We start from the raw sequence: 13,039 nt of genomic DNA, 5'->3' as shown, positions 1-13,039 counted from the left end.
CTGTCTGTCTGTCTGTCCGTCTGTCTGTCCGTCTGTCCGTAGACGCAATCTTGTGCGCACCATCTCTCCTTATCCCCTTGACAGAATTTAATGAAACTTCACACAAGTGATCAGTACCAGCAGTAGTTGTGCATGGGGCATGTTAGGTTCTTTAGAAAAAAAATTTGCAGAGTTATGGGACTTTGTTTTTTTTGTCACTATACTATATACATAGACACAATCTTGTGCGCACCATCTCTCCTCATCCCCTTCACACAATTTAATGAAACTTCACACAAGTGATCAGTACCAACAGAGTTGTGCATGGGGCATGTTAGGTTCTTTCAGGAAAAAATTGCAGAGTTATGGGACTTTGTTTTTTTGTTACATACTATTAATACATCGACTACAATCTTGTGCGGCCAATCTTCCTCATCCCTTGACACAATTTAATGAAACTTCACACAAGTGATCAGTACCAACCTAGTTGTGCATGGGCATGTTAGTTCTTTTAGAAAAAAATTTGCAGAGTTATGGGACTTTGTTTTTTGTTACTTTACGTATATACATAGACACAATCTTGTGCCGCACCATCATCTACCTCATCCCTTTTGACCACAATTGTAATGAAGTTTCAAACAATGATTCTTAACAATCAGTAGATTGTGCATCGGGTTGATTCTTCATGATTAGTAGTTTATTTTTAGTTAAAATAAAAGATTCAGAGTTATGGATTTGTTTTTTTTGTTATATACTAATACATTAGTACAATCTTGTCGACCAGTTCTATCTTGATCACAATTTGCAGAAACGTTCCTACTGACAGATCAGTAAAATTCAGTTTCATGGACATTTAGTGTTTATTTAGAAAAAACAAATTTGATGAGTATATGACTTTCAGTTTTTTTCTGTTGACTAGTACTATATACTAGACAAAATTTGTGTGCATCCATCTCTCCTATCCCCTTGAAGCAATTTAATGAAACTTCACAAAGTGATCATACCAACATAGTTGTGTATGGGTCATGTTAGGTTCTTTTAGAAAAAAAATTGCAGGTTATGGACTTTGTTTTTTTTGTTACTATACTATATACATAGACACGAATCTTGTGCCACCATCTCCCTTATCCCCTTGACAAATTTAATGAAACTTCACACAAGTGATCAGTACAACAGTAGTTGTGCATGGGCATGTTAGGTTCTTTCAGAAAAAAATTGCAAGTTTTTGGGACTTTGTTTTTTTGTTACTATACTATATACATAGACGCAATCTTGTGCGCACCATCTCTCCTCATCCCCTTGACACAATTTAATGAAACTTCACACAAGTGATCAGTACCAACAGTAGTTGTGCATGGGGCATGTTAAGTTCTTTAGAAAAAAATTTGCAGAGTTATGGGACTTTGTTTTTGTTACTATACTATTACATAACAGTCTATATATCTTGTGCCACCAATCTACCCACCCTTGACACAATTTAATGAAACTTCACACAATGATCAGTACAACTAGTTGTGCATGGTGCATGTTAGTTCTTTAGAAAATTTGCAAGTTATGGGACTTGTGTTTTTTGTTACTATTACTTATATACACTAATTTGTACATCCCATATTTGACAATTTGTTCAAATTCAAGTACAGTGTAGTGCATGTGGGGGGGGGAGTCTTTCGGATCAAGTTAGGATAGTTGTTTACTTCGTTCCAGTAGTTTATGTATTAGTTTCAGATTTCGGTATTATATTCACTTTCAGATTCCAGTAGTTTATGTATTTAGTTTCAGATTTCAGTAGTTTATTTACTTTCAGATTCCAGTAGTTTATGTATTTAGTTTCAGATTTCAGTAGTTTATTTACTTTCAGATTCCAGTAGTTTATGTATTTAGTTTCAGATTTCAGTAGTTTATTTACTTTCAGATTCCAGTAGTTTATGTATTTACTTTCAGATTTCAGTAGTTTATTTACTTTCAGATTCCAGTAGTTTATGTATTTACTTTCAGATTTCAGTAGTTTATTTACTTTCAGATTTCAGTAGTTTATGTATTTAGTTTCAGATTTCAGTAGTATGTATATTTACTTTCAGATGTAGGATATATATTTACTTTCAGTATATATATTTACTTTCAGATGTAGTACATATATTTACTTTCAGTATATATATTTACTTTCAGATGTAGTACATATATTTTCTTTCAGTATATTATATATTTACTTTCAGATGTAGGATATATATATACTTTCAGGTTCCAGAAGTATATATTTACTTTCAGATTCCACTAGTTTATGTGTTTACCTTCAGATTTAAGTTGTTTACATTTTACTTTCAGATTTACTTCGTTAGTGTACCCCCCGACAACAAAGTTGTAAGGGGGGTATAATGGTTTCAGTGCTGTTGTTCACTGTCTGTCTGTCCATCTGGGTTTGTCGTAACAATCTTGTGGCACATCTCTCTTATCCTTGACAAGATTTAATGAAACTTCACACAAGTGATCAGTACCAACAGTAGTTGTGCATGGGTCATGTAGTTCTTAAAAAAAATTTGGAGATTATTGGACTTTGTTGTTTTTGTTTACTATACTATATACATAGATCCAATTTGTGCACATCTTCTCATCCCTTGATCCAATTTATTAAACTTCACAAGTGATAGTTACCAACAGTAGTTGTGCATGGGGCATGTAGGTTCTTTAGAAAAAAATTTGCAGAGTTATGGGACAGTTGTTTTTTTGTTACTTTACTATATACATAGACACAATTTGTGTGCGTCACCATCTTCTCATCCTTGACCACAACATTTATATTGAAACTTCACACATGTATCAGTAAACAGTAGTTGTGCATGGGCATGTTAAGTCTTTCAGAAAAAAATTTGCAGAGTTATGGACTTGTTTTTGTTACTATACTATATACATAGAGACACAATCTTGTGCCACCATCTGTCTCATCACTGACACATTTAATTGAAACTTCACACAACTGATAGTAACAACAGTAGTTTGCATGGGCATGTTAAGTCTTTCAGCGACAAAATTGCAGAGTTATGGGACTTTGTTTCTTGTTACATATTTGTAATCACCTGCATATGCAATCTTGTTGTCGTCCTAATCTACCAAACCTTGCACACAATTTAATGAAACTTTACACAAGTGATCAGTACCAACCTAGTTGTGCATGGTGCTGTTACATTCTTTTAGATACATATATCTACATAGTTATGGACTTTGTTTTTTGTTACTATACTGTAATACATACAGTCCACATAATTTGCAGTCTTGTTGTCAAATTCATATGTATGTGTCAGTGCATGCGGGAGGTACATTCATCACTTTAGTGATAGCTCTAGTTTATGTTAACTTGAGATTTTACATTCAGATTTCAAATAGTTTTACCAGTAGCACAATGTATATTGGGTTTATTAGAGTCTAGATGTTATCATTACATCCATGTCTGTTCCATAATCTTCTTTACTGTTGAGAAGATTTGCATTAATCAAGCATCAGTTGTTAATCGCACGTAGAGGATGTGCAGAGCACACAAACAGGTCATTGGGTTCAAGGTCAAGGTCAAACTCTGAGGTTTAAGGTCAGGTAGCTTAACTTAATGTCTGCTCTATATTGTCTAAAGCACTTGGAAGACTTTCATGAACCTAATATCAATTACTTACCTCACAAAGGTGATGTGCAGAATACAAAAATAACTGCGATTAAAGGTCAAATAGCTTAACTACATGACAGCTTGATGTCTGCTCCATGTCATCTAAACCTCATGGAAGATTTTGATAGAACTAGCATCAAAAGTTTACCTCTTCAAGACGATATGCAGAGCACATGACCTGGGTCTAAGTTCAAGGTCAAGGTCACATTTAAAGGTAACAGATCAAATAGCTGTGTCCACCCCAGATCTTCTAAAAGAAAAAAATGAATTTCATAAAATTAGCATTACTTGTTAAGGATCTAGTCATTAGGCGCAAGGTCAAGGTGCTACTTAGATGTCAGTTATCAAATAGCTGAAAGTTGTTTCCACCCCATATCTTCTTGAATACTGAAAGGATTTTCGTAAAACTTGCATCAGTTGTTAATCTCATTAATAAAATCTGTAAAAAGACATGCAGAACGGGCAACTCAAGTCACTAGGTACAAAGTCAAGGTCAGACTTCAAGGTCAGTGGTCATGCTTTCCATGTATCAAAGCAGTGTCTGGGGATATTAATTGCCTTTAGTGATAGCTCTTGTTTATATTTACATTCAGATTCCAATAGTTTGTATTTACATTTAGATTCCAGTGGTATATTTACTTTTCCAGTAGGTTAGAAGTTTAAATTTACTTTCAGGGGGTGGAGGTGGCTATAACAATGGAGGCTATGGTGGGTATGGTGGCAGACAAGGAGGGTAAGTATTTCACTGCATGTTAACCATTCTACAACATAGGCATTGTGTTCTAAAAGAAGTCTTGATGATATTTTTTTGCTGCAGAAGTCTTAACATCTTAGCTGATAAGACATGAAGTCACTATATCTGATATGTTATGACATCACTGTATCTGATACGTCATGACGTTGCTATATCTGATAGGTCATGACATTGCTATATCTGAGATTTCATGACGTCACTATATCTGAGATGTCATAACGTCACTATATCTGAGATGTCATAACGTCACTATATCTGAGATGTTATGACGTTGCTATATCTGAGATGTCATGACGTCACTATATCTGATACCTAATGGAGTTGCTATTACCTGAGATGTCATGAATCACTATATCTGATACGTAATGACATCACTATATCTGATACATAATGACATCACTATATCTGATACGTCATGATGTCACTATATCTGATATGTCATGATGTCGCTTTATCTGATATGTCATGACATCACTATATCTAAAAAGTCAGGATGTCACTGTATCAGTATCTGATAAGTCATGACTTCACTATATCTGATAAGTCATGGCGTAACAGTATCTGAAAAGTCATGACATCACTATATCTGTTATGTCTTGTTGTTATTACTTATTAAAAAAATAGAAACAGTAGGCACTAGAATGATTTTCCAGGACATGATTTTAGATAGATAGATAGGTTATTTTGGTAAGGAGTACATATAACATGGTTGAATAAAACAATATGTGAAATAATTAAAAATTAATCACAACATGAGTTTTATAACCATGACATGGACACCAACACCAAGGATAACACAAAAAAGAGAGTTGCGGTCCATTTTATCTTCTTAAGTGTTAAAAAACCCTGTCTGTATTATGTCTCACCCACTGGGGGAGACTTATTGTTTTTGCTCTGTCCGTCCTTCCGTCCATCCGTCACTTCATTTCCAATCAATAACTGCTGAACCATTTGACTTAGAACCTTCAAACTTAATAGGATGGCAGGGCTGTTAGAGTAGAAGACCCCTATTGTTTTGGGGGTCACTCCATCAAAGGTCAAGGTCACAGGGACCTGAACATGGAAAACCATTTCCGATCAATTACTTGAGTACCACTTGACCCAGAATGTTGAAACCTCATTGGATGATTGGACATGCAGAGTAGATGACCCCAATCTATTTTGGGGTCACTCTGTTAAAGGTCAAGGTCACAGGGGCCTGAACATGGAAAACCATTTCCGATCAATAACTTGAGAACAACTTGACCCAGAATGGTGAAACTTCACAGGATGATTGGACTTGCTGAGTAGATGACCCCTATTGATTTTGGGGTCACTCTGTTAAAGGTCAAGGTCACAGGGGCCTGAACATGGAAAACCATTTCCAATCAATTATTTGAGAACCACTTGACCCAGAATGTTGAAACTTCATAGGATGATTGCACATGCAGAATAGATGACCCCAATTGATTTTGGGGTCACTTGATCAAAGGTCAAGGTCACAGGGGCCATCCGTCTTTCACACTTTATTTTTGATCAATAACTGGAGAACCATTTGACCTTCATAGGATGGTAGGGCTTACAGAGTAGATGGACATTACAATTTTTGGGGCTAATAGATCAAAGGTCAAGGTCACAGGGGCCTGAACATGGAAAACCATTTCTGATCAGTAACTTGAGAACCACTTGTCCCAGAATGTTGAAACTTCTTAGGATGATTGGACATGTAGAGTAGATGACCCTTATTGACTTTTGGGTTACTTGAGCAAAGGTCAAGGTCACAGGGACCCGAACATTGAAAATGGTTTCCAATCAATAACTTGAGAACCACTAGACCAAGAACCTTCAAACTTCATAGGATGATAGGACTTACAGAGTAGATGACCCTTATCATTTTTGGGGTCACTTGTATAAAGGTCAAGGTCACGGGCCTAAACATTGAAACACTTTACGATCAATAACTGGAGAACCACTTGATCCAGAATGTTGAAACTTCATAAGATGCTTGAACTACAGAGTAGATGACCCCTATTGAATTAGGTGTCACTCAGTCAAAGGTCAAGGTCACGGGCCAGAACATAGAAAAGCGTTTCCAATCCATAACTTAAGAACCACTAGGCCAAGAATGTTGAAACTTAATGGGATGATTGGACATGCCAAGTAGATGATCCCAATCTGCAGCCAACCATCAGTGTCTCTTTGACGTTCGCTTCTGACCTCTATTGACTTCTTGCCTATTACTATGCGCTGGGGGAGACATGCGCTTTTCTACAAAAGCATCTTCTAGTTATAGTTATGTTTTACTTATAAATACTAGAGACAATGCTAGAGGTGTTGTATCATTTCAGAGGTTGGATGCCTCCTGCATTACCTCATGTTAACCCAAACATGTAAATTTTCAACTTTATTCTTGCTTCTTTTTAATTAACCCCGCCGAAGGTGGAGGGATATAGATTTGGCGTTGTAGGTCCGGCTGTTCGTCTGTGCATCCACCCGTCAGAAATTATAAATGCTTTGAATTCAAAAAGTGTTTTAGCCAAAATCACTAAACCTCACATAATTATTAATTAGTACATGACCTTTGCTCACATTTAGTATTTTCCCCCTTGACCCATTTAAACCAGAGTTTTTCCCCTTGATTTGGTAAAAAATAAAAGGGATGTTTAACTGTATCTAAGTAAACTATTGATGGATCTTCATAAATCTGTACACAAATGTAGATCACTGCAGGGCAGTATTGGGAGCGCAAATTTTGTCAGAATCACTTAAATAACTTCAGGGTTATTGCTCTTTAATTATTTTATAGTCATTGATGGATCTTCATGAAATTTGACACAAATATAAATCACTTAAGGGCTGTAGGCGCACCTTTCATCAGGATCTCATAATTAACTGCAGAGTCATTGGTCTTTAAATATTTTAAAATTCATACTGTGAAATCATTAATATTCGTGGGGGACTAATTTTCATGGATTTCGTGGTTGTGTCAATCCACGAAATTTAATCCCAACGAACAGGTAAAATTCCCGTTCATTTTATGGTCAAAAGTTGAAATCCACGAATTCATATCCCCACGAAATTGCCGTTTTGACCAAAACCACGAAATTTCGTGCCCACAAAATTAAATGATTTTACAGTAAATATTTATGAAAATTAAATATTTTTCAAAATATAGTCCTCTCATTCACGAAACAGTCAATTCAGCGGTGGGTATAAATTCACTGAATCTGCTTGTTTTATTTAAACCAGTTTTAAAAGTTAGTTTCCAGTAACAGCACTGTTTATTTCTGCTCATATTAAATTTTGTTCTTGTTCCAGCACTTGTTTCTGTTACAAAACTTACATTATTTAAATTCCTGACTATTAGAAAAATGTTTAAAAGGCATTTCTTTGTTACCAGTAAGAGAATTTAGTACAGCCTTATAAAAGTAGCCTAATATTTTCACATTAATACATCAGCTGGTTCTGGTGGGTGGGATAATGAGCTCACAAAATATTCATCGTTTAGGTCAGCTTCTGTTCTCTATTCAGACTCCAAGAATATAACATTTCATGTGAAAATAACATGATAATTGTTTTATTTGTTAGCGGTACAAGAGAACAATGCATATAATTGTAAATAAGGTGCTATAGGGGCTGGTAATTGGATGATTGGTTGGTTTTAAAGAGGGTCGTTCGATCACCTGGAGTGACCCCGAAGCAAGTTGCCATGAAATATGACATCCAACATCCGGATAGGGAAAACAGCTTGGTTAATCATTTCTCATGGGCATTTTGGGATAGAGTTGCAGTATTTTTTGAAAAGTTAATAAGAAATGACAATGTATGAAACTTGATCCGTTCACTGATAATTTCGAGATTGTTGTGCTTCTACTTACCTGTAACTTCTAACTTTTACTAATTCTAAACCATACAGATATAAATTGTCATCGAATGATTCTTCTTTTAATTATAATGATGACTGATTTATATTTACAGATATTTAATACCAAAATTTTCAGTTTTTTTTTTCATTTCTCAATGTCAGATATATATTGCATATTGCAGTATGCATAACTGAAATCTTAAATTTCCTCCCCAGATTTATGGTATTTCCTTGCACAAAACCGTCATTAAGACAGATGTTGTGTATTGTAGGAACCAGGGTAACCAAGGTTACCAGAGGAACCAGTCTGGTCCAATGAATGCATTTCAGAGAAATACGCAGGCCCAGTCCGGAGGCTATGGTAGACACAGTCAGGAAGGCGGGGCTACCGGATACGGAGTAAGTAATACAAAATGAATATTGCTTACCAGACAATATGATATGACAAATGTTGACCGCTAGAGATTTGAATATCATCCAAAGCACAAAACAGCTACTAGTATTGAAAATGTATGAAAATCTACAACAAAAATTTAGTTAAGAAAATCAACTGTTGAATAGCTCAGTTATACAGTACCCTTAGCAAGTTTATCAAAGTATGTTGATCTCAAATACTATGGCTGTTCTGGTTTCATGAACTTTGTACAAAGCAAAATTAAGAATTACAGGTCATTATATTTTGTCCATTTATTGATGGTTAACTTTGAAATACAGGAATTATTTTCATGAAACCTGAGTTATATGATTTAGTCCAGTTTCAGCTATAAATATGGTTCCTATTGGGCAAATATGACAAAGTCTCCTTCTGGTAGGGCGTTTTATGGCTGTGGAATAATCTTGTTTATCATTAGCATTTGTGTATTTATCACATCATTTGGGGATGCACTGCCCAGTATCTATACTAAATCTTCTCTTAGTCAAGGTAATAATAAGAAAGTGAACTTGTGGTCATATTTTACAGTTTTACATATTACTACAGTACCTGTAATAAATATTTACTAAAATGATTCCTGTTTGTTGTGCCCCTCCCCCAAAGAGTGGTGGGGGCATATAGATTGGGTCTTGTCCGTGCGTGCGTCCGTCCGAAGTTCGTGACGCGCCTAGGTCAAAAAGTATTTGATATAAATTGACGAAACCTTGCATGAGTCTTTATCATGATATGAACTTGCGCACCTCCTATTTTTCGTTTGGCTCCTTATTTCCAGAGTTATGGCCCCTGAAATAGTCAGAAATGCACATTTTCACCTTGTGATGCACCTAACTCAAAAAGTATATCATATAAATTAATTAAACCTTGCACAAGTCTTTATCATGATATGAACTTGCCCACCTCCTATTTTTTGACTGCTCCACCCCATATTTCCAGATTTATTGCCCCTGAAATAGTCAAAAATGTACATTTTCACCTTGAGATGCACCTAGCTCAAAAAGTATATGATGTAAATGGATGAAAACTTGCATGAGTCTTTATCATGGTATAAACTTTTTTGGCTGGCTCCACCCCCTATTTTTAAAGTTATGGCCCCTGAAATAGTCAGAAATGCACATTTTCACCTAATAATGTGCCTAGCTCAAAAAGTATATGATGTAAATGGATGAAACCTTGCTTGAGTCTTTATCATGATGTGACCTTGCACACTTGGCATTCTTCTTGGGAATCTTAGCGCTTATTACAGAGTTATGACCCTTGAAATAGCCAAAATAGTGGATTTTTTGTTTGTGATGCTCATAGCTCAAAAAGTATATGGCCTAGAATAATGAATCCTTTTCATAAAATGTTTGTTGAGGTTATACCCCCTTAAGACTGCAAATTTTTGAATTATTGCCCCTTATTTGTGAGAAATATACCAGTGGGGGCACACCCTGTGTCCTACAGACACATTCTAGTTTAAAACTATTCTGTTAACTAAAGCTTAAATACTTAATCGTAGTCTGCTGGCGGCAAGTGATTTTGTCTTTGTGACAAGTGCAGGCTGATCATGGTCTGCACTGTTTGCTATTCAGTCAGTAAATTTTCAGTGAACACCCCTTTGAATTACAAGTGGTACTGCCCAAATTGGATGATGGACCAGTCCATTTTAGAAATTTAGCAGGGTAAAGATCAATAAACTGTAACCAAACATACTTAATGTGACCTGTAAGGTCCTAAAGTTATTTGCAGCAGTTTGAGGAAGAAGATGAAGTCTTTATAACCATTATGTATTTCTACAGTATGGCAATGCAAGTTCATATGGTGGCTCATATAACAGTGGTGGCGGTTCCCGGTATGGGGGATCATACTCTACATCATACAGTGGTGGTGGAAGTGGAGGGAACAGGAACCAGCAAGGAAACAGAAATGACACAGTATGTAAAGTCTTCACACTAGCAGTTTAGTACATTGTGCCAAGCTTGTCAAGATAAAGTAGTTTTGATCCAGGGTATGCATGTAGAATATCTCAGTAATAGATTGATCAGATATATAACTTAAATATATCTTGTTTTTTATCTGTTTTTCGTAAGGCTGTGAGTTTTGCAGTACCCATTTTAAGGTCACACTTTGAGGTCAAGTCAACATTGATTTTTTTCATGTCCAATCTGTAACTTTTTTGTAATTTTTAATCCAAAAGTGATGCATAATAATATAAACACCATTGACAGATATCAGATCACTGTGTTATACTGCTGTTGAGATAATTAGTCACCTGCCAGTAGGGGACTGTATTGCATAGCAATACTTCATTCATTGTTTTATATGGAACATACAGCAAATTTATTTACTACTGCCCTACCTTCTGTTATGTTTTAGAGTGTATACACTTTAGTAGTTGTTGTTGTTTTTACATCTTTTTACACAAAACCTTGAAACATTGTTTGTGTTATTATTTAATACTGTGTTTTCTATGTATTTTCAGTATGGGAAAGACAACAGAGGGTACCCCTTGCCCCCTGGTTACAGAAGATGAGGGTCAGGCCTGAGGCAAACAGTGGAACAGTCGTGCATTATGCTCCTTGTCTGTGTACAGTCTGCCTAATGCTGAATGTTGATATATTCAAAAACAATGTTGGGGATCATCTACAGAATAAACTTAGATACTATATAGAAATGTGCATTCTGCAATTGACTGCAGACAGCAAACACGATTTTACATGTCTTCATTTTCTGTAAAGTTGAAAGACGAAATGTGTTGTCTGTCAGTTACCTGGAAGTTAAAAAACTTTTTTAATTACACAGTTGAAGACCATCCAGATAACTTGAACATTTAATAGCCATTGCTGATGTTGTAAACTGGTGCCATTTTTAGCTCACCTGAGCAATGCTCAGGTGAGTTTTTCTGATCGCTCAATGTCCGGCGTCTGTCGTCCGTCGTCTGTCGTCCGTCGTCTGTCAACATTTAGCTTGTGTATGCGATAGAGGCTGTATTTTTAGCTCACCTGAGCAATGCTCAGGTGAGTTTTTCTGATCGCTCGATGTCCGGCGTCCGTCGTCTGTCGTCCGTCTGTCGTCTGTCTGTCGTCTGTCTGTCAACATTTAGCTTGTGTATGCGATAGAGGCTGTATTTTTCAATTAATCTTCATGAATATTGGTCAGAATGATAACCTTGATGAAATCTAGGCCGAGTTCGAAAATGGGTCATCTCGGGTCAAAAACTAGGTCACTAGGTCAAATCAAAGAAAAACCTTGTGTATGCGATAGAGGCTGAATTTTTCAATTCATTTTCATGAATATTGGTCAGAATGATAACCTTGATGAAATCTAGGCTGAGTTCGAAAATGGGTCATCTCGGGTGAAAAACTAGGTCACTAGGTCAAATCAAAGAAAAACCTTGTGTATGCGATAGAGGCTGTATTTTTCAATTGATCTTCATGAATATTGGTCAGAATGATTGCCTTGATGAAATCTAGGCCGAGTTCGAAAATGGGTCATCTCGGGTCAAAAACTAGGTCACTAGGTCAAATCAAAGAAAAACCTTGTGTATGCGATAGAGGCTGTATTTTTCAATTAATCTTCATGAATAGTGGTCAGAATGATAACCTTGATGAAATCTAGGCCGAGTCCGAAAATGGGTCATCTCTGGTCAAAAACTAGGTCACTAGGTCAAATCAAAGAAAAACCTTGTGTATGCGCTAGAGGCTGTATTTTTCAATTGATCTTCATGAATATTGGTCAGAATGATAACCTTGATGAAATCTAGGCCGAGTTCGAAAATGGGTCATCTCGGGTCAAAAACTAGGTCACTAGGTCAAATCAAAGAAAAACCTTGTGTATGCGCTAGAGGCTGTATTTTTCAATTGATTTTCATGAATATTGGTCAGAATGATTGCCTTGATGAAATCTAGGCCGAATTCGAAAATGGGTCATCTCGGGTCAAAAACTAGGTCACTAGGCCAAATCAAAGAAAAACCTTGTGTATGCGATAGAGGTGGTATTTTTCAATTGATCTTCATGAATTTTGGTCAGAATGATTACCTTGATGAAATCTAGGCCGAGTTCGAAAATGGGTCATCTGGGGTCAAAAACTAGGTCACTAGGTCAGATCAAGGAAAACCTTGTGTATGCGATAGAGGCTGTATTTTTCAATTGATCTTCATGAATTTTAGTCAGAATGATTCAGAATGATTACCTTGATGAAATTTAGACCAAGTTCGAAAATGGGTCATCTCGGATGAAAAACTAGGTCACTAGGTCAAATCAAAGAAAAACCTTGTGTATGCAATAGAGGCTGTATTTTTCAACTGATCTTCATGAAATTTAGCCAGAATGATTACCTTGATAAAATATAGGACGAGTTCGAAAATGGGTCATCTGGGGTCAAAAACTAGGTCACTAGGT

The 13,039-nt window shown here is 36.1% G+C and overlaps 1 protein-coding gene across 3 annotated transcripts in view; it reads left to right on the top strand.

The window, feature by feature from the left end:
- Positions 1 to 11,622, top strand: part of LOC123536147 (5'-3' exoribonuclease 2-like) — a 114,904-nt gene extending 103,282 nt beyond the window's left edge. For 2 of the 3 annotated variants that reach the window (XM_045319001.2, XM_053549170.1), the window contains 5 exons: positions 4,304 to 4,361; positions 6,710 to 6,751; positions 8,499 to 8,625; positions 10,438 to 10,572; positions 11,121 to 11,622. In XM_045319001.2, the coding sequence (XP_045174936.2) occupies positions 4,304 to 4,361; positions 6,710 to 6,751; positions 8,499 to 8,625; positions 10,438 to 10,572; positions 11,121 to 11,171 (413 nt within the window). In that variant the 3' untranslated portion in view covers positions 11,172 to 11,622. The remainder of the gene's footprint in view (positions 1 to 4,303; positions 4,362 to 6,709; positions 6,752 to 8,498; positions 8,626 to 10,437; positions 10,573 to 11,120) is intronic. The other variant, XM_045319012.2, reaches the window with a different exon arrangement.
- Positions 11,623 to 13,039: the final 1,417 nt, after the last annotated feature.

Source organism: Mercenaria mercenaria, chromosome 1 (genome assembly GCF_021730395.1).
Source record: "Mercenaria mercenaria strain notata chromosome 1, MADL_Memer_1, whole genome shotgun sequence".
NCBI lineage: Eukaryota > Metazoa > Mollusca > Bivalvia > Venerida > Veneridae > Mercenaria > Mercenaria mercenaria.
Note: the sequence above shows the minus strand (reverse complement) of the source record. Positions and strands in the feature narration are given on the sequence as shown.